The 22090-nt window shown below is 43.2% G+C and overlaps 3 protein-coding genes across 5 annotated transcripts; all 3 read right to left on the bottom strand.

Moving 5' to 3' along the window:
• Window positions 1-390: 390 nt before the first annotated feature.
• cenpi (centromere protein I) lies at window positions 391-13575 on the bottom strand. Its single transcript, XM_060062969.1, has 20 exons — window positions 13286-13575; window positions 12836-12973; window positions 12183-12301; window positions 11498-11605; window positions 11047-11095; window positions 10708-10754; window positions 9682-9771; window positions 9447-9578; window positions 8921-9058; window positions 6911-7031; window positions 6575-6669; window positions 6130-6247; window positions 5729-5793; window positions 4903-5006; window positions 3457-3592; window positions 3125-3249; window positions 2491-2539; window positions 1423-1641; window positions 902-943; window positions 391-704 (listed from the first exon to the last, which is right to left on the bottom strand). Exons 1-20 carry the CDS (start codon window positions 13449-13451, stop codon window positions 597-599), a joined length of 2169 nt encoding a protein of 722 aa, XP_059918952.1. The 5' UTR covers window positions 13452-13575; the 3' UTR covers window positions 391-596.
• Window positions 13576-13838: 263 nt separating this feature from the next.
• tmem35 (transmembrane protein 35) lies at window positions 13839-16385 on the bottom strand. The gene is made up of 2 exons (XM_060062951.1): window positions 16123-16385; window positions 13839-15179 (listed from the first exon to the last, which is right to left on the bottom strand). Exons 1-2 carry the CDS (start codon window positions 16246-16248, stop codon window positions 14814-14816), a joined length of 492 nt encoding a protein of 163 aa, XP_059918934.1. The 5' UTR covers window positions 16249-16385; the 3' UTR covers window positions 13839-14813.
• arl13a (ADP-ribosylation factor-like 13A) lies at window positions 16123-21461 on the bottom strand. 3 transcript variants are annotated; one of them, XM_060062949.1, is made up of 10 exons: window positions 21328-21453; window positions 19616-19726; window positions 19417-19487; window positions 19019-19271; window positions 18736-18841; window positions 18120-18331; window positions 17774-17882; window positions 17361-17643; window positions 17122-17256; window positions 16123-17022 (listed from the first exon to the last, which is right to left on the bottom strand). In XM_060062949.1, the coding sequence occupies exons 1-10, from the start codon at window positions 21342-21344 to the stop codon at window positions 16970-16972; spliced, it is 1350 nt and encodes a 449-aa protein (XP_059918932.1). In that variant the 5' UTR covers window positions 21345-21453; the 3' UTR covers window positions 16123-16969. The 3 variants fall into 3 exon arrangements, with proteins under 3 accessions (XP_059918932.1, XP_059918931.1, XP_059918933.1); XM_060062948.1 differs by having other exon boundaries at window positions 19616-19732; window positions 21328-21444; XM_060062950.1 differs by lacking the exon at window positions 16123-17022 and having other exon boundaries at window positions 17125-17239; window positions 17341-17643; window positions 19616-19732; window positions 21328-21461.
• Between the last annotated feature and the right edge of the window lie 629 nt (window positions 21462-22090).

The raw sequence follows: 22090 nt of genomic DNA, 5'->3' as shown, positions 1-22090 counted from the left end.
TTAAAAAGAAAACTTAAAACCATACACAATTAACATTTTGTGCAAGTTTTTCATGGCCTCTCCTTTCAGTCACGATATTTAAAAACATGCTGGAGAAAATATGATGGATACAACTCCCATACCATGGATTTCCTTGCAGGCTACATGTGACCAGGTAGCTGTGCCAGGGGGCTACTCTGTATCCAGATGGGTCCCTCAATTGATAGGGAAAATGTCATGTTCCAGATGGTTGAACAACTGACTGCGCTGGATAGTGATGATTTGCCCTATAATGGATTCCTAAGTGAAACTGAGTGCTAAACAGGAATTATAGGCCTATTCACAATGTTACAAATGTGACCCAACTCGTATGTTTTCTTGTACGTGTGTTTACATCCATTAGTAAATCAGTAAAAGTGGTAAGCTGGTTTATTTTGAACCACGAATTAAGAGTGACTAAAAAGGGGCAGCTAAAATTCATAAAATTATCTACAAAAAACATACACGATAAACAAACACGTCTCTGTACATAAAAATAAAAACAACAACAATGAATCGTCAGACGTGAGATATTATGTACAAGTCTTTTTTTTTGTCCCACAGTGCTGGTTCACGTCCTACGGTCCTCGGCTGCTGGTTTTGATGTTGCTCTGAATGAACTGTCGGAGGCCGTCAAAGCCCTGCGTGAACAGATACTCCAGATACCAGCCCCACTGCTGCAAATGCTGCACAGGCACACACACACACACACACACACACAGAAGGAAGATAAGGATCAATGATCATTAGACAAAAAGGGGGAAAAAAAGTATGAAATATGAATGCTCAACATGGAGCTTACATCGCAGAGCCTCAAGTCTATTAAACAACGGGGCAGAAATGAGGGGGTGGGAGAGTAAGAGAGAGAGAGCGTCCTACGTACCTGAATGGATTTCAGGTCCACGTCCCGCCTCTCCGGCCAACACTGACAAAGGGAGTGATGAATATGCATGGTTAGACCACCTCCGTTAAAGACCTAAGCCGGCCACAGCTGGGCGTTGGACCCAGAACAACCGGGGATGTGGATTATACAGCATGCAAAAAAACCTCCCAATCTGGCACGGCTCAGATGAATAATAAAATGTACTTCTGTATTAATGGAGCTCCTGTGAAAGATGCAATATTACCACATCTGTCTCCCTGTCCGGTCCGCCTTTCCTATTAAACAAGCTGCTGGCTGCTACTGCAGAACCGCACTCCCATTTAGCCAAATCTGCCATGTTTTTCTTTTGTTATAGTTTCTATTGTTAAGTCTCTTTTTTTTGGTTTGGGTCCATACCGCCCCAGGGATAAACAAAACCATTTCACTTGCAGACAAGCAAAAGAAACGTAAACATGCAACAACAAAAAAGAGAAATTAAAAGAGAAATGAAGGCCATATAATCACCACAAAACAGCACTCACCTTGTGGTGGAAGTCGATAGCGTAGCAGTGGAAGGCCGGGTGGTTGGTGAGGCTGAAGCTGGCCCAGTACCGCGGGACTCCACTCTCGTGCAGCAGCTCCTCGCTCAGCTCAATGTCGTCTCCCGGCTGGAAGATCCTGGAGTTCCACAGGCAGTTGACCATGAAGGCGAGGTAGTGGTTGAACTCCTGGTAAGTCTTGAGGCTGATGTGAAATGCCTTCTGTAAAAGCGCACAGGCAGAATGGATACATGGTACAATATTCTATTCAGATGGCTTGTCATTAATCAGCCTTTATCCAAGCGACCCGCGGTGAATTCAGATCATTATGGAGCAGGTAGGGCTCAGGCAGGGCACAGACACCTCGCGCCACCTGGCGCGACAGGTGGGTTGCAGATGTGCAGGATCGAACCCAGTACCCATGCATCAATGCTGCCCTCCATTTTAGGTCTTAAAAATAAACACTGGACATAAATCGATTTTAGCTATGACTAAAAAAGACACTTAAATCGTGAATTTTTTTTCATTGCAGCCATACATTTTTTGTCAAACATGAGTATACTTCCTAAAGACTGCAGAATTTAAGAAAATGACAGCTCTATCAACCAAGAGAAGTCTTCTCTATATATCCGTTTAAGATTTAAATTAACAGTGGGAATTGAACAAGAGGGGAAGGCTATACCGGAACATTAAGCTCACTTTATGTCCTGGTAGTTGTCCAATCTTAATATTATGGGAAATTTTTTCTGTTTCCGTGAGCATTGCCCATACATTTGCATGCCGGTCGTTGAGCCAAGAGACAAGATTTTTAAAGTTATGCATTTTGGATACATGCATTCAAATAATTTTTTTAGTGGGAAAAAGCTGAAATGTTTTATCCACAGTCTGGGAGTGAAATTCCCCAGCGTTCAAAATATTCAGTGTCTTGCACAGATGTTGTCATACATTTACAACATAGAGGTAATCACGATTTGCTGTTTAATAATGCATTTGCTATATGTAAGAAGCTAAAATGAGAAGCAATCAAATAAAAAATATAATATTCTCAAATGAAAAAAGTTAGATTATTACCCCAGTCATTTTTTCTTGCTTCTTGGCGGCGGTCAAGTTAATCTTGTACCTAGAAAAAAAATGGCAAAAAACAGAAGAACCTTCAATAAAACTTCACCGGCGCTGCTGTGCATATTGCCGTGTTGTTCACATGATTGTTTGCTGCGACCAAACATGATTTAAAGCTGTAGGTCACAGGCCTCCGCTGTGCGTGTCGTTAAGAGACACAGAAGGAAGGGCATGTTGGTTCATCAGGCCGTGTTCACGTTCAGCTTTGGTTGAAACAAACAACAAAAAGATCCTTCATCCTCCCAGAGGGACCGCCGTCAATTCGTTGACATGGTGAGATGCGTGCGGCGCAGCCACCGAGAATGCAATTAGACATTCTCCATGCGTAGAGCCGCGTTGTCGCTCGCCATCATCAATCATACATGTCAGATCCACTGAAGCGGCATCGCACACCCTGATTTCTCTGACCCATGTGCCATCTGGCCTGCCACTGTGCTCAGCGGACCCAGCGTGGGTGGGGGGTGGTGAGGTGATATTTGGTACACCGCGTCAAAAAGGTGTGAATGAGAGGAAGGTGCCACGAAGACAGGCAGCGGCAGCTACAGGCGGTCGGTTGGGGGTGGGAGACAGGATGAGGGGTCAGCACCTGTTCATGATCTTGGCCAGTCGGTCCACGCTGATGGGGTCGAAGGCGAACAGGGCCGGGTAAAAGACGCTGCGCGGGATCATGACCACTAGGGGGAGCCCATACTTCTGGAATATGTCACACACCTGGAGGGAACGAACGCACACACGCACACACTTAATATAGCGTCATAACAACGGGAAAACCAGAGGGTTTATTTTGTGAGAGCCATGGGGTGCAAAGTCACTCCAGTGCTCCATAGCGAATGGGTGTTCTCTCTAGAGGGGGATGTGTCATCCCCATCTGCAGACAGAGACAGAGCGCCACTCATTCATCAATGTCAGTGTCATCACCGTGTCGTAGAAGTCCAGGATGAAGCTGAGCAGCAGGGAGTGACAGCCTTCCAGCTGAAGCCCCAGGGTGGCCAGCCGCCCCACGAAACGCACGAGCTCCCCCACAGAGAGCATGAACCCGGACCGACTCACGTTCCTGGTGGAGGACAACGGAGACTCATGAGTCTGGTGCACACATACACTCATGCTCGCCGGTAGGCACAAGAGCACGCAAAAGCAGACACACACACACACACACACACACAATGCACAAACCATGACAGTGACATTGCTTCTAACAGACGTAATCATGGGTCTCGCTTGCAAAGCATGCGCACACTCAAACACACATGCAGATGTGCTCACACAGAGAAACACATGCACAGACACGCGCACACAAAATAAGTGCACACAAACAGATGCATGCACATGGACACACACAGCCACATAAACCTACAGACGTAGTTATGCACCTACAAACAGGCATACGCATACACCCCCAAACAGATGCAGATACCCGCATGCATTGACAGATGCCCGTGCACACAGACACACACACACACACACACACAATTAAGGACCATTATAAGTGAAAAGACACAAGGAGCTAATCAGAGAAGCTGTCCTTGAGCCATTTGCTCCTTCAGCAGTTCTACCCTCTTATGCCAAAGAATAAAATGACCCAAAAGCAGCACTAGACTCAGAGGCCGGTTATTAAAATACTTCCAACCACCTGCCACTGACTGAAGAAGCAGCGCTTGGGTGGGCTCACGTATTTTGCAAGTTTATTGGATGTGCACTAAATATCCTTAATATCGATTAGGGGAATGTCATTTTGGTTTAATATAAAGTGTTCATAAATCAATGTGGAGCGACGATCATTAGCAGAGCGGATCTGGTGACCGCAAGTGAGTAGAGCCCACTTGAGTAGAGCCGTCTGGTTATTGATTTAATGAGGAACAGCTGAATATGGAATATAATTTCAACGTCTCCAATTGAAAACATTCATGCTTGAGGAACGAAAATAAGATCTCAGAATATCGTCTAGAAACCGCTCAAAAAGAACGCCTCAATTATGCGCAAGGAGAGAACAATGGATGTTTATGAAATAGCCAGCTTTAGAGGTAACAAAAGGTAATTGAGGCTGCCAATCACATGAAACCGTGTGTAGCTATTTGCAGAGAAGGAAAGCACAGGGCAGGAACTTCAATCAACTCTAGGGATAGGGGGGGGGGGGAGAGAGAGCTGTAAACCAAAATAAAATAAGTTAAATATATGGCAAAATAAAGATAATTAGCCTCCATATAGTATTGATTTAGGGTTTTTACACTATTACAACTCTCCTGCGCCCTCTCAATATGCCGGAGTACTGGCAAAAAAGAAAAATCTCCTGATGCATTGTGATGTACGAGCCCTGTAGCAGAGCTTTCATGGGGTAGGAGCGGGGGTGGTCGGGGGCTGACTCACATGGACGTGTCGAGGTCAACGTTACGGCCGTCCTCCAGAGCGTACACCGAGTGCCAGGTCAGCCATTTCACCAGCATGCCGTTAAGAGACTCTATCAGGCCACACTGGAGGCGAGACGCAATATATAGTAAGAGAGAGAAGGAAAGAAAGGGGAAAGACGAAGAAAATTACAACGGAGAAATTATAAGAAAAAAAACACACCCAGCATGCAGCCCTTCATGTATACCTGGTCTGTCTGTGACAAACGGCGTGTTAAGGCCGATTTAGGGTCGTTTTAGACGCAGAGACGTAAGCACGTAATTTACACAAGGGACTTGTTTTAGACAAGTTTTGATTTACGGTTCCTTAAGGATTGCGCGTGTTGCAAGGGGATTCTCCGCCAGAACAGTAGGGGGAGCAACGAACGAATCTGTGGGCGTGGAAGTGGAAATCGCTGGCTTGTTTATATTTATGCACTTCCAGTATTTTCGACGAGAGTAGCAGTAGCTAAGTTTAGGTTAGCGGTCTTTTTCCACACTCTGAACAACCGGAAATGTGAGACTCCTGAAAGGATGTGGTTAGCTGGCCAATCACAGTCTTTGCGAGCTGCGTAGGGCCGTAGTGTTTTAGTCGCATAGTCAGGAATTTTGGGCGACGCACTTAAGCGCGTAAGGGGGGATATTTTACCGCGCAAGGGGGGGTTATGTATCTTACGTGCTTACGCGTTACGTCTAAAACAGAGCATATATCGGCCTTTAGATCCTTCTGTGTGTGTGTCTGTGTTTGTGTACGCATGTGCGCGTGTCTCTCCCTCTCTGGGGAGAGGAAGTGGGTCCACGCGGCCTACCTTGAAGAACACCTTGGATGTGAAGAACAGTTGCTCCAGTGGCTCCGACAGAAGCCTGCTGATACCTGCGAGAGAGAGAGAAGGGAGAATTACAATTGCACCAGGCATATGATTGTATGCGTTCCCCTGAGAGCTGCATAGACGGGTCCCTCCATCAGTGCCATGTGTCGGCATCTTGATTAGGGGGCTTTGTGAGGTTGAACTTGTGCAGTGATAATAGTGTGTTTCTGTGTCTGGGTGTCAATGTGATACAGACAGACCGATTGTGAGAGACAAAAACGAGAGAGACAAAGAGAGACAAAAACTAGAGTGAGAGAGACAGACAGAGTGAGGGGGAGAGAGAGAGCGGAAGGCAGACTGCCAGGCGCTGTTAAGACGAGAGCAAGGGAGGCCGTACTGACAGGTGCTGGGCACCACAGGAACGTTGCTCAGGAGGGCCAAGATCTGTGGGCGGAGGAGGGAGCCGTCCCAGACGTTGAGGAACTTGTAGAGGAAGGCTTCCACGCTGGAGAACCCCTCCTGCAGGAGTGAACAGGAAAGGGTTAGAGACACTGGGAACGAAAATGTGTCTCTTATTAACAAGGAGAGCGAGTGACTGCAGAGTGCAACCGGAACCACCGACTGCCACACTGGATAATAACCAGGAGAACGCTGGAAGGATGACAACGCTGTGTGTGTGTGTGTGTGTGTGTGTGTGTGTGTGTGTGTGTGTGTGTGTGTGTGTGTGTGTGTGTGTGTGTGTGTGTGTGTGTGTGTGTGTGTGTGTGTGTGTGTGTGTGTGTGTGTGTGTGTGTGTGTGTGTGTGTGTGTGTGTGTGTTCCAGGGACAGAGGGGGGCGAGGCACACCTGGAGAAAGTCCTGCGTCGACATCAACCGCTCCAGAAACTGGACCGCCTCGTCTGAACCTTGAGATGCTCCGCCGTGGCCACAGAACAGAAACTCTGGGGGGGGGGGGGGGGGGATGAAAAGCATGTTAACACTTTTTTTGCCTCCATCTTCCCTAAATGCAGCACATCCCTGTAATGTGCTAGATAGGTGTTTGGGTTAAGTACAGGTGGAGCTTCACCTTGTTGCTTGATGAGGGGTTCTTTAGCAGGGTGTCACACACACACACACGCACGCACGCACACACACGCGCACACACACACACACACACACACACACGTCGCACACACACACTACCTTCATGTAGGGAGTGGCCGAGCCAGAAGTTGAGGCGTAGAAAGGCCGACTCGTCCTGAACGCAGTCGAGGTAGTGAAGGGCCAGACTGGAGCCCAGCAGAGAGCCCATCTGAGCCGGTAGCTGACGGAAAGACGTCGAGGGGAAAAGATCTGAGCAACATGCAATACCTGCGCAATAATGCGAGCAGTCAGGATCATCATTTCAAATATTGAGCAAAGGGAAAGAACAAGAGGCAGTCGTGTCGTACAGTGGGGGGACTGGGGGGGGGGGGGGGGGACTGGGGGAGTTGGGCTGGGGGTCCTGGGTTGGATTGAAGGGTTTGCAGCCTGCCTAAAGGAAGCTGTCAGAGAGATACCCAACCCTGAAATCACTGCAACTCGTGTTGGAATAAAACAACTGCAAAACGACTAAATAGTTAATAGTAAAAGAACAAACGCAAACTGTGCATTTCTCTCACTCACTCTTCAGTCAAGAGCGTGGAGCTGATCCATGCACTCAATTGACTCAAACCCGGAGATTAGTGCCCCTACCGAACAACTGTCTGATTGCTGTGCTTTCATAGAGTTGGCCATCAATCCGCTGCTGGGCCAATTCTCTAGCACTCCACTTATCCCCATGTTGCTTGTGTACCGACACAGCCAACACTAAAGCACATCCCCTCCTGCTTGTTGAGGCATAAACAGTCAGGGCGATCATCCTGCCACTCACAGACCTTGTGAATTAAGCCATGGCTTTGGTCCGTACTAAAATATTTATGGTCAAACGAATGCGCGTCTCACAGTGAGTGTTCATCACATCCACCAATTAGGACTCAATGAGCACCCAGTGCTGAGACAGTGGTTTGCCACCGCCAGCCAATCACAGTCAAGGTATGTGTGATACACGTTTTGCGGTTCTGTGTCGCAAATTGCTGGCCCCTCCGTTACAGCACCCCACACCATCATCACCTTGGCTACGGTCACAACACCTCCCACGCAATTCAGGTGGCTCAACAACCCAACAACAGGCATGAGAGGATGGAGAAACGCCATGAAACCTCTAGGAAAACCAGGACTGTCCGAAAGGAGCAGGGAATGAAGTTACGGCACTCGTACTCGTAAGTTTCAGAGGCCTACTTTACTAGTAAGAACGACATCATCTATAATTAGGCCAATCAGTGAGACACGTCTTCAGACATTGACACGGTCGACAAATTATTCAAGTTGTGACAACAAATTGATTTGGCAAAGGGGAAGGATTGATGGGGTCGCTGGCGTGACCAGGCAGTTATATTCAGATCAACTACGAGGAGGTCTGGGCGACCCGAGCACATCGGTAGTTTCCGTGTCCTCGGTCGAAGGGAAGAGTTAATGCCATTACTGTCATTGTGCCATTACTGTCAGAGCTAATCATGCTCCTGCCAGGGAACCGCGAAGGCGCGATTCATGTAGCATTACGCATAAATGTCCTCGTGCCTGTTCAAATCAGCCGTTTGGATGCATTAGCTCAATGGATCTGCCAAGAAAACAAACATTTATTCTATGGGCCATTTTTAAACAGCTGTGTGCGTGCCCTTACTTGTCCCTCAAGAACCGATCTATGGCCTATCTGATACATCACTAGTGCATAGAATTAATAAAAAATAAAACTATCGCTAAGCAGGAAAATAGTGATGAGCAGTGATGCATTTTTTCTTCCCCACCCCCCAGAGGAGAGCATAAATTGACAGCTGGAAACCACCACTGCACTGGTATGAGACAGGAATAAAGAGAAAGTAGCAGAGGTAATGTTCTTCCGGTGCCACAGCACCATCATGTGTCCAGAATTAATCATTACAGGTCATAACAGTGAAAGGCTTCAAGGGGTACATAAATATTGACACTAATACGTTATTTAGATATAGATTTCGACTTGACCAGATTTGACTACATCACGCAGAAGTACAAAACTGTTGGTGTAGGAGACTACATGTCAGTATATGTGAGACACATTGAGAGAAAAAGGATGGTATAGAGCTGACTGAGATGTACCTCTATAAGATGCAGGTTCTCCAAGAGCTGAACAAAGGACTGGATTTGGGCCAGAGGAACAACCATTTGGCTGAGGCTGGTCTGCTTCTGGCTCTGGACAACAGCAGTGAGCACTGGCAGGTCCAAGTGCCCCAGTTTCTGTTGGAAAGCGGCCAGGGAGGTCAGCAAACATGCAATACAAAGGAGCTTCACTGGGCTTTTTAACATGACGTAACCAGATCATGTTCAAATGAGAATCATCAATCCTGAGAAGTCGTATGATGAAATGATGTGTTCTAATGTCTTGTTACTCTTTTTTCTTATTCTGGCTACCGTGAGCAGAGGTTTATTCAAGTAGAATGCTGATGTGTGCTTGTAGCAGAGGAAGTGACATATGCCATAACTTATCAAGCAAAAAGAAAAACACACACACACAGCTGCTCACACAGTCTCCAATGACCCGTAAATTCTATCACACATTTCCAATTTGCAACAGTGTGATGCATGCATGAATCAATCCACCCTTGACCCAAGGTCCTTTTCTTACCCTTTTCCTCGAGCCGGCCTTCTCCTGGGTCTGCAGGGCTAGAGGGAGGTCGGAGGAGACCAGGACAGCGGTTCTCTTCTGGATGGCAATCAACGCCAACTTCCAAGGGCCGTTGTGATTTCCGAAACCGGCCTAAGAACAAAAAGACAAGGGACGGATGATTGATGAGCGAGAGGGACTTGGAGGGCAGAAGAAGGTACCCGAGTCTATGAGGACTAGGAGACGTTTAACGCACCCTTATTCGTGAATTGAGTGAGAGCGTGACCAACTCTGGGCAAAACACTTTGTAGAGCGACAACAGATGCAGAAGATATGGTTGCTTGCCCTGAGGAGAATAGAGAAAATGTTTAATGACATGAGGTTACAATAAAAATATGAACATAACTACAAAATTCAGACAACTCTTTTCTCCTGCAATTGAAATGGATCACAATCCATCCAGTCAATTTGCTCCTTGCACTTATAGTGGGATGAAACTTTTCCCAGCTTGCTACAGTAAACCAAAGAGATACACACAGGGGGCAGAATGGGATGCCAGTCCTTTGACCAAACAGACATTTATCCCTCAAATTGATAGTCTTAAGAGTAATAGTCGATATCTGTTCTTTGTCCATTATAATGCATCAATTGGAGAGTAAAGCAGGCCACTGTATAGCTGCCAATAGGAGGGTATAATGAAGCAAAAACTGAGTCAACCTCATATGGACAGGTACAAGCAAAACAGAACCAAACATAAGTTAATTGGGAACTGGACAACTGGAACTGGCTGTTGTTAATTGGTTGGGATAGAGTCGTCATACAGGTTTTTGATATATGGACTGTTCTTTTAACATTGAAATTATGCCCTAGTTGAATCTACTGATGTCTGAACGACCCTGATGTCCGCATATAAAGCATCAAGTGTGAATCACCCTCAGGGTCGAATCTCCAAATGGAAAAATGCTGGAAAAATGCAGGGGACATGTCTGATAACGGCTATCGTTTTCAGAGGGGGATCCGTCCGCCAGATGACTTGGTCATTCACATGCAAACTGACACACACTAAGAGATCACTCTTGGTGTGTGTCAGTTTGCATGTGAATGACCAAGTAATCTCCCCACAGCCTTCTGCAACAGATCTGCTGATCACATTCAATCTACCAGAATACTCTCAAATACCAATTCTTATCTTGAAATTCACTCATGGGTGGCTTCATATTGGGGACATTGTTTACATTAGACATTGAGGTATATTTTTCCCATAAAACAGTAAGGGATTTACCAGTTTAGAATGCAGCTCCAGTAGCTTTCGGACTCGGAAAAGACGCACTGTAAACAGGAAGCAGAATTTAACAGACAACAGTTGAAGGCTAATTCGGAGACCGAGAAGACGTTTAAATAATGAAAATAATTTAAGCATAATGCTATATATATATATGCTATAAAATATTTAAAAACTATGGTCAATATTTTATGTATTTCTATTACACTTAGATAAAACAAGCAATACTATTAGTCCCCACTACTGTTAGAACACTAGTACGGACTTCGAATTACTGGAATTTTGTGTCAAAACTTGGTACTATAACAGAACTATTATATAAAGTGGGACATGACTTACCACATTCTTTTCTGGTCAGCAGATAAAGCAGGTGGCATACATAGGGACACTGGAAACAATGCATTTCATCATTAACTCCTGCTTCAGTCAACAAAGGCTACCTTGCTAGAACCAGTTGAGGTTACATCTATCTATCTATCCATCAAGCCTTTCTTTTACCTCCCACTATGGTGAGAGTTCGATGTTAAAATCTAATAAGAAACTTTTGGCAAATTTTAAAGGGCAATATAAAAAATGTTGGCATTTTTCTATACAACAGAAAAGCCATGCAAAGAAAAATAAATGTAAGGATATTGTTACAAAATATGATGAAATATTGTTCATAGACTAATAAAAATGAGTGCAAATACTGACATGTACTGGCTATAAAAGGCATTGCCCCAAAGTGTTTTGTTACCTTCCACATGAGAACTAACCAAGGTATCCAGACATCATGTTTTATTGCACTTACCAGATTTTCTTCAGTTACAAAGCTGAAGAGGAAGCCATAGATGGCACGAAGATTGTCTTTGGCATCAATCATGTCAAAGACAGTCAGCACCCATTTGATGAAAAGAACCTGTAAGAAATGCAATAAAAAAAATTACATAAATAACAATTCTGATAATCGGATAATCGTTTTTTGTTATCATCAAGTAAACAGACAATTTCTGCTTATTGTATGAAACCTTTTTCGGTCTAAGATTTTAAATGAATAATTGCCATCATTGCTGAAGTTGTATAAACTCAAGAAGAATCTGAAGCTGCAGGCCACAATTTGACCAGAAGCAGTAATCTCAATAAGCGCAAAGCAAGTTATAGCTAATGTCAAATCAAAACCATATTATCTAAAAAAAAACAAAAAAACGTTTTGACGTTCTTTAAATTATTCTGTCACAAATGTGTATATTTGTATATTCTTTAAGTGTGAAACATTCTTAAATCACCTTCAAGACTTATTTGGACTCTAGTTGCACAGGCAAATGATATATCACAAATATATTCTATAAGATAATATGACGGCAGGGTTTTGTTGGTTTAAAGAAAAATATATATGAATAGATTTAAAAGTCTCCTCAACATATCCACACAAAAATAACAAAGCAAAAATGCTTAATCAACCTGTATTCTGATTGGGTCTGACACTTGTTTCTTACCTGTGTGGAGATCGATAATTTTCCAACACACAGCCACACCACCGCACGCACAACAGCTTGATGTGGAACCACAGTGGAAGGAAGGAGGCACTTAAGTACCCGTACACATGGAACCGTTCCTACTCCGCAAAGGTACACAATCAGTACAACAGCCAAGAACAATTTAAACTGGGGGAGTTATAAGGAAGGTCAGTGTTCTTTACCATACCTGGTTAACATAATTAGTTGATAAGATCAAAGATACAGTGGCTGCGATTCAATATGTAAGCTAACCATACATTGTGTACCAAGTATTGTTAATCATGTTTAAGACATTTGTAGAGAAGTGATCGGACAGCTCATTACCATGGACAATATTATTTTCATTATAATTTAAATGTTTGCATGTAATAGTACTATAAATCCCCATTGTGCCACCCATGCAATCCTGACCATCACTGGAAGGAGCGATACCCCATTCTGCGATCCTTCTCAAGGTGTTTTCCTTGATTTCTCCTTGGGATCTTTTAGCTTTCCCTTTTTTGAGGCTAGGTTTAGATGGTTTCAGAAATACATAGCCTGTAAAGCCCTTCGAGACTATAACTGTGATGACTATAACTGCTATACAAATACAATTGACTTGAAATTGGCAAAAGGGGTTAGTCTGTATTTACCCATCCGGAGGCTCATGGCAAACTCTAGCATAACAGAGATGGCTTCTGGCGAAAGCCCTTTACTGTATGCCACCCTCTCCACCGTAACAAGGTTGTTCTCAAACTCATCATTTCCTCTGCACGGGGTTCCTTTTTGAACTAGAGAAGAAAAAGGATATGTTAAAGTGACCTACTGATCGCTCATATCTTGTTCCTCTAATGAGATGTACTACTGTACTGTGGGTGTCGGTGTGGGCTCGTGTGATTGTGTGTGGAGCTACCCGTTAATAACGGATAGCTCCACTTTTCTGAATGTATCAACTTTTTTGAATGTATAAACTAACATTACTGTATTACTCTACAGACTAGAATCAGTAGAGTACTACAGCATTACAGTTGAAAGTATGAGATAATGTATGTGAGTGAAGTGTGTGTATCTCGTTCTCCTGCTTGTTGTTAGCATCAGCCTACCCTTTGAGAAGTACTTTAGTGCCGCAACAATCGGGTCCTCCGCCTTGCTCCCCTTTTTTGCTTTCTCTGCGACCCGCAAACTTCTACTAATGCTTCGATTGGAGGTCGACGACGAATCTGTTGAGGACGACGAATTTAAATCCGGTGGTATAAGTGTTGCTGCCATTGTCACATTGCTAAAATGAAAACATATTCGACTCCGGCCCCTCTCCTCGCTGTTTCAAATCAAACTTCCGCGCGACCGTTTGTTGTGCGCTTGCGCAGTGAGCACTACACGGCATTGCATCCGCAAACAACGAGCGGTGGTTGTTGTACTCAACTGCTTATAACTTCTACTGGCATTTTCGCATTCAATTCCAAACTATAACCTTGTGCATGCACAAATGAACAATATGCACACTAATTACCGAAATACCTTTAGATCTGATGGATAATGACAGCATTTTTTTATTGACACAAAGCAACAATATTTGATGCTAAACCATGAATCAGAAACTCCCATGTTATTAGGTGCATTTTTGCATTATATATTAAAAAGAAAGTCAGTCTGCCCTTCTATTTGTTATTTTTTTATTTTGCCAATTTCATTTGACAGAAAGAGTCGATGTTGAAACACATTTCAACTCAGACCTCATTCCAAAAGAAGAATTGTAATAGGAATGCTTTTCAGACCAAAATTAAACAACTGTGACAAGTAAACATAACACTTGATTAACAATTAACAGTACAAAAAAACAATAACTATTTCAAAGGCAACATCCAATTCTCTGTAAGGAAAATATAGACTTAGGCTATGTCACAGAAACAACACCTCCGGTCATACACATAGCAACTCAGCATTGGATATTGAAATGAGTAATTATACGATTTTCAGTTTATGCATCATGGATAATCCCATGCATAGAGATGCATATCATTTTAAGAAAATGTAAATGATATTCAATGTTTTTTTTCTAAATTAAGGATCAACTTTAAGATATTGTACCTAATAATATACGTTCCCAATTTATGTCATGTTGTTAAATTTACTTATCATTATGCCAAATGAAACATGGTTAAATATTTTATAACAAGGTTGATTTGTATAATTTTCCCTATATCATTAATGTTAAGGATGCTTAAACATTGTTTGAATCTATAGATAATTGATAACTGAACATGATTCACAAAAATACATATCAGATTAGAAAATAAAAACAGAAGTCACTTCATTGTCAAATAAATACACACAAGAAAAAATAATAAAAGATTTTGCATGACAGTAAAACAATTCCATTACATTTTCCACAGTTATGATTGTCCATTGGTATGACTAGACAACATGGGAAAAGAGTTTTGGAATTCACAACAAGAGTGCAGAAGAGTAGGTGAATGTGTAACCAGTGATGTATCAGTCAGCCCGCCGGATAGGACCAGGGGCAATGTGATATTCTTGTTAGTGACCTGACATCCCCTCTAAAAATCTGCATTAGGCCAACTGCAACGTTCCCACCTTCCCTGTAAGTGTGCCCTAAGTCAAAGTGATGCACTAAGACTGCTTGACCTTGTTCTTTTCCTGCTCATTGATGTGTGGTTCCTCTCGACTCTCCTCCCTTTCGGGACGCTCGTCGCTCTGGCGAGCGATGAGGAGCCGACAGGTGAGCAGAATGCCAAAGACTAAAGCGTGGGCGTAGCGTTTCAGAGGGTCTCCCACCAGCTGATGGAAGAAGAGCACTGCCAGCATCACTAGCAGCAACAAGAAGTTAGCCACATCCTTGGGTTTTCCCGGAACAAGGGTCAGGACCACGCCACAGCCCACCTCCAGGGATCCGATGATCTTGCGAAGCAGCACTGAGCTGATGCCGATCCTTTTTAAACCAGGCAATGCCTTGGCATAGCTTTTATATGCCCTTTTCTGAAAAGAAGAACAGTAATGATGACGACAGAGAATTTACAGATGATGCAACTGCTTTGTTTTTATTGAAATACATGCCCCATCAATGCTTTCCCATCCACAAAGCCTAAATTGGGAAACTCTCCATTAACACTAAAAAACATGCCCTATCATGTCGTTTTGCATGGTATGAGATCATGACATATTTTACCTAACATGTCACAACGTCGCCATACATCTACACCTGGAATAACCCCTTAATGCTTCATGCATTGCCTCTTTGACAACAGCATCGATGTTCTGACTTATTCTGACCTAGTCGGAAATGAATCCCCTTCACGTGACCGCGCGGCGCGCACAGGTTCAACGCAACGCTCACAACAGCAGGTGCATCTCACAGAAACTGCTCGAATGAATAGAGCGCCGCCATTGCCCATAGTCTGTTTAACCACAAACCGTGCGAATCAACAGCAAACCCCTATGCTTTTATTAACTGTTACCTGTTAGCCATGCAATAGTGCCAATAGGATAAATCAGACCAATAGGCCTACCATAGTGTTTATTTTTTACCTCGTTTTTAATCCAAAATATCCCCCCCACCCCCAGCCGCATAGACCCAATCTTAAACCATAAAGACATTCATATATTTTTATCTTGGTCGTTCGCTTGAATATCAAGGATTATTTGTTGCATGTGTTTAGATTTTTTGCGATTCATTAATTCAAATTGTAATTGGAAATGTGGTCGTGCAGCGTTTTTGACTGAGCTGCAGTAGGCTACAGCATGTTCTGACAAAATCGTATTTATTAGAACGACCGAAAATATTTTCTGATTGAAATCTTATACACATTGTAGGTCAGCTAACAGTCTATTATTCAAGCAGTAGACGGCCCCTGGTTGTCCTACCCAGCACAGGACAATGGCCTTTCCTACACCCAAATGCTAGTTGCAACACATCACTTACCATTTCACTGTATGCATCTTTGCTTAACCTCGGGGTGAGTTTAATGGTTCCCATAAACACAAAAAATAGACCCAGAGCAAACGAAAGGGCCACAATGGTTATTGTCCTCGGTGAAGCCATCTTCATATTAGGCTATGTCCCGCCAGCACCGAGGCAGTTGTTCCACATTGAAGTGATGAAAGCCCCACTACCGTCAACGCATTGGATACATTTGCGTGGGGGAGGGGGGGAGTGGGCTTCTGGATGTGCAACAAAAATGGCGATTAACGCGACCCTGTTATCACGGCTGGATGAAATGACTTCTTACTCATGTCCGATTGAATACATTGATGTTATCGCAAATGCGTAATAGGCCTAACTGTACGAATACATCCATGATCGCACCGTGCCACCAAATTCGGCGCCTCTACAATAGCTGTTCGTTTGGCAGTCCATCAAACATTAAATGCGTTGTCCATTAGAATGTACTACAATTGTAAGACAACATCCCATATAGCTAAATTGCAGGCAAAATGAATTTTAAGTAGCGTTTCAAATTTCAAATAAGAAAAGGAAATAGTCTGGAAATGTACAACAAACAAATAAATCAAATATATTCCATAATTGGTAGAGGCCTAAAGAAATGTTAGAATAACTACGTATACAGGCATAGACATTATAACGGTAGAAAGAACGTTTATTAATGAATAAGTTGATTTTTCAATTCATAGGCTACTCCACTCTTTTCCTTGCATGTCTGGAAAATGTATTGCCTGTACACTATTTTCATTCATATAAAAACAAACAATAATCAAACAATAAATCAACAACCAAAAGCTATTCCATGCCCCCCAGATATGGACTGTCACTAGCCCAGATCCTGTCTCTCCTTCATAGTCAGGATGGCTTTACGGTACAGATCTATCAGGGAGAAACAAGGGATCATCACATTATTCAGACCAGGGTGCCAAATTTGCTCTGTTGAATTTGGGTTTAAGATTTTAGGGAGTTGGGGCTCACCGAGAGTAGCAGACAGGTCCACCTGTGGGTGACCAGACGACAGGGCATCAGCAGGCGTGTCCTCTGTGTTGATCTTGTTCTTTCGCTTGACTTTAACCACCTTCTTCTTCTTCTTCTTCTTCTTCCTTGTTTCCTCTTTCATGAGACATGATCATGTGTTATTTTAGTTTGGGTTCCTATTCAATAATGTTTGTATTATATAACCACTATACTATTAACTTTCCATTCGATTCACTCACCTGTAGTGGATAGTTCTTCATTTTCCTCAGGTGATTGTGGCACGTCCTGAATTGGCTTGTCTTCGTTGACCTTTTTCTTGCGTCTGAGTTTGCCTTTCTCTTTTTTCGGAGGGATCAATGGACTCCTAGCCTTCTCCTTCTGCCCGGACGCCTCCTGCCCTTCCTCACTGCTCTCGTGTTCGTCATTCTGCTGCGGTTCTTCCCTCAACTGTGTCTCCATATCATCTTCAATTTTCACCTGTTTCTTCTTTGATCTCTTCAACTTCTTTTTCAGCGTATTTTCCTGTGAACAAAATGTAAATAAGCTGGTCAGTGGCAGTTTTATATTATAAAAAACTTAATTGAGAGATTCTGTGTTGCCATGGACGAACAAGTGGACATGTGACGTGAGACGGTTAGTTGTTTGTTGTTACCTTTTTTAGCATGTTTCGAATAGGCTGCATTTTGCCTCCACTTTTGAGCATTTTCTCCTTCTCTTTAGGCCGGTGCTCCTGCCGCAGGTCAGACTGGCTTGAGGGCAACCTGCCACACAACACATGAATTGACCAGGTCAGAAATAGTAATCCGGCCCCTTTTATCAGCACATGATTTAGGTGTGTTGTTCCTTTCTCATTAAAGGGGAACCATCACAATCGGCTACATCATCAAATCAAAACTAGCAGTAGGTGGAACTGAGTAGATGGAACAGTGAATAAAAGGTTCCTGCATGCTGAGTTGTTAAGGGACAAATACAAAGGCCTCAATCCAATGGCCTCTGACCTTTCTTCTTTGGTTTTTTTTCGACGGCCCTTCTCCGCTCTGCGAGGTTTGTCCGCGTCGCCCGGGGCAGCCAGGGGCCTCCTGCGGTCCTGGGCTACCCGGGCACACAGCTCCGGGTAGTCCAGGCACACGGCCCGCAACAGCCACTGGAGCCCACGCAGGGTCTTCTTGTCGGCCCAGCGCCGCAGGTCCGTTGAGGCCGAGCAAGGCTCCTGAGAAGGGGGGGAGAGAGTGTTCAATAACCATCTTGGCTTGAAAATATTTTATAAACTGATTGTCCAAATATGAATGTTGTTATTAATAATAATAACGAAAATAATGAAAAGAAGGATCGTCATCATTATCAACCGTCATCATAATGATTTGTATTTGTGGGTGCCTTGAAGCCCCCTCAAAGAGACACATCAACAGTGGTAAACAGGAAACAGACACCAGAACAGGGCAGATGGGTTTCAAACCGAGTAGGCCAACTTCAAACCAATGGGTTTTGATGTGACATTGAGAAGCAGTGAGAATGAGTCTGATTGATCGATATATGTGCATGTGTGTGTTTGTTTGGGTGTTGGGGAGAAATATTGTGTATATATTTAATATGGATGTTAAGGACAACACTTACTATATGGCACAGAGAGCGGCTTTGGTTGACCAGGTTTTCCAGAGAGAGTACTTCAATCAGCTCACTTCCCAGCAGAGCGTTCACTTTGTCCTGTTTGTTGGCCAATCTATAACAATAACAACGAATTATCACATAAAAGAATGATCAATGTTTTCTGTAATTACAGAAATGGTAGTTGCATTTATTGGCCACCAAAGGGCGCTGTTCGACTGTGCAAAAGCCAAATGATGCTTTAGCTAAACACCCTAAACAGAATCCCTCCCGGATTTAAATTTCAACCTACACTAATATCGGTTTTCCCGCCACTCTGGGCTGCTTCAGCATCTCCGACAGGACATCCTTGACCTCCTTTATCCGCTGCCTGTCACTAGAGTCAACAACGAAGATGATCCCATGGACGTCTCCGTAGACCTCCCTCCAAACCGCTCGGGACTCAGGCGCTCCGCCAACATCCAGCAGGCTCACCAGGTAATTGTCCACCCTCAGCTCCGAGCGAACACAGCCATGAGTCGGACTCGTGTTCAAACCTAAGGGCACTGAGTAAGACATGATTCATGAAGGGCGGTCATTTTAATTATGTGGAATTCTTCACACCTGCACTTTTTATTCATTTTTGTTCATTCTTAATAAATTTGTTATGTGTCGAAAAGTATACATATTGAACATAAGTTATTTGATTACCTCTCAGCATACCCCTGACTGAAGATGTCTTTCCCGCCTTGTCAAGACCAACTACCAGTATGGTCACTTTCCTGTGTTAAACATGGGCAAAACATACAATTCACTCGATTAAGAATCTTTGCTTCATAGCCATTTTAAGGCTCAACATAGTGATACCTTTTACAAACAGGAGGTCGATGTAAAATTTGCATATCCTGACCTGATTGGTTCCTGTAACTTGGACAGCCAGCTGTAGCAATTGCTCATCAGATTGAACATGTTTGGATGAGGAGGGCCAGGTGAGCACAGTGGCCACCATCTTCTCTGTAGCCTGTATCTGAGGAGATTGCAGACTTAATGACTTGATGCAAGACACAGACAAACAAATGCACGCATACACATACACACACACACACACACACACACACACACACACACACACACACACACACACACACACACACACACACACACACACACACACACACACACACACACACACACACACACACACACACGCCAGCACATAGAGACACAACTCAAAACAAAGACGGTGGTGTAATGGCCTTCGTATGTACCAGGACAAATCCTGCTGAGCTGTCAAAAGAATGTCCCTCTCTGCATCATTCGTGGTAAGCATGAGATTGTGCTGTTTGTGTGTTCTGGGACTGGCTCACTGTCCGATACCCAACTAAGTAGCTGCACGTTATCATTCTAGAGTCCAGACTTATGCATAAGTAGCGTGTCACAGTGAGATGGCCAACAAAAGCCATGGACAATAAAATGTCATAAGGTGAAGAGTGGGCCGAACAATTTGAGAAAATAACGAAGCAGGCATTGAAGGCAGTTGCCCAAACCGTAATTGACTTTCGTTCACCAGTCCCTGAGTGTAATATGTCTGCTTCATTACATTGGAAACAATGCACCCCACACCTGCACTTAGTGATCTAGGTTCCCAGGAGGCCTACTCTAAGACACACACCAGGCTTGTCTTAGGGACACCATGTACTTAGAACACAGTACATATTAAATAAGACCTAATATTTAATATTAGGACCCAATATTTAATATTGAGACCCAAGCAATTTTCTCTGCCAAATGGCAGAGACAATTGCTTGGGTCTTTTAATCTGCCTAAGCCCTGAGTGAAATAATGTTGTCAACAAGATAAAGGTATTTCTGTTTAGTCCGGAGGAAGCAGACATTCATAGAGTCATATGTCATTAGGAGGTTATGATAATTCAATGGGGAATTCAGTCTGGTTTTTTTGGGATAGTTATTATGAGAATTTGATATGGGCGTCGTATGAAAGGGGGTAATAGTTTATAATTTGAATTGAAACAGTATCAGTAAGAAACGAGTTTATACAATCAAATGAAATGTAGTGGTCGTTGTTGTTGTTGTTGTTGTTGTTGTTGTTGTTGTTGTTGATGTTGTTGTAGTATTGAATGCCTAATTATCATGATTTAATTAAGTCATTATCGCTCAACTACCAACACAATTACACAACACATACATGCACACAGAAAATCCCAACAGAAGGTGTTCATGATCATACATTTAGAATCAACTGTTGGGATAATAGGTCTAATCAATTGGGACCGCACTGGCTTGACTCTCTTAACTTGCTAGCCTGTTTGGAAAATGTAAATACATACAAACACTGAGACACTGTAGCTTGGAATAGAGTCATTGGAAACTAAAGATGGATTCATTATTCGGGTTTCTTATCTTATACAACAAAAAATCATTGTTGTAACATAAAAAAAAAAGGTTATGATATTATGACACGACGGCTATCAAATATTTAGGGGAGATCCCACTTCTGCATTCATTTCTCAATCAGTTATACCTTGGTGAAATGTAACACAAATAAATATTCCGTCCACTATGTCGAGTTAAATCAAAATAGATAACAAATGTGTATACTTACAGAAGATCTATGTCCATGCATGTGTTGGTGTCCAGCGCTCTACTGACATCATGCGCTACCTGTACATCTAATGAGGTTTAGGATAAACCCCTCGGTCACCTCATGTGGGAGGAGCCACCGGACCAATCCAAGAGCCACCTGGGATCGCTGCCAACGTCATTGTTTGGCGTGAGAGACATTTATTTGTATTTCCTGGCCCCTACTGCAGCATGCTACATGTGTCCATGGACACTAAAAGTAGGCTACCCTTTGGTCAAATCAGTGACACGTTGTTGTGATCGGCCATGCTTTTGTCATGTCGTTAAGCTGTGGCTCCCGCGAGGTCAGAGGATTTGGATGGATTTAGGCTGTGTTGATTCAGCCACGCACAGAAGATACGAAATGCAGTTAAAGCGGTGGTCATGTGATGTCCCAGACCCCAAAGTTTTTATAAGAGAAGAAAACTGACATAATGTATGTTTATTGGTCACGCCGACTGGAGATATCATTCCATGAATAACAGAAATAGATTTATTAATTACTGATTTATCAAATGATTTGTCATTTTTATTTCTCAATAAATTATGTGATAACACAATATCATTAAAATCATTAAATTAGCCTGTTAAATCATACAATTACCCTATATTTGTATATACATTAAATGCATGGTGGTAAACAATTGAACCATAATTTTCCTCAGCTTTTATTTTGGTAACAACTATTATTTACCACTACATGGCGTCCTAATTCGTTGTTGAATTATACGGCAGAGAAATACTTA

The sequence above is a fragment of the Gadus macrocephalus genome, chromosome 10, assembly GCF_031168955.1.
Source record: "Gadus macrocephalus chromosome 10, ASM3116895v1".
Classification (NCBI taxonomy): Eukaryota; Metazoa; Chordata; class Actinopteri; order Gadiformes; family Gadidae; genus Gadus; species Gadus macrocephalus.
Note: the sequence above shows the minus strand (reverse complement) of the source record. Positions and strands in the feature narration are given on the sequence as shown.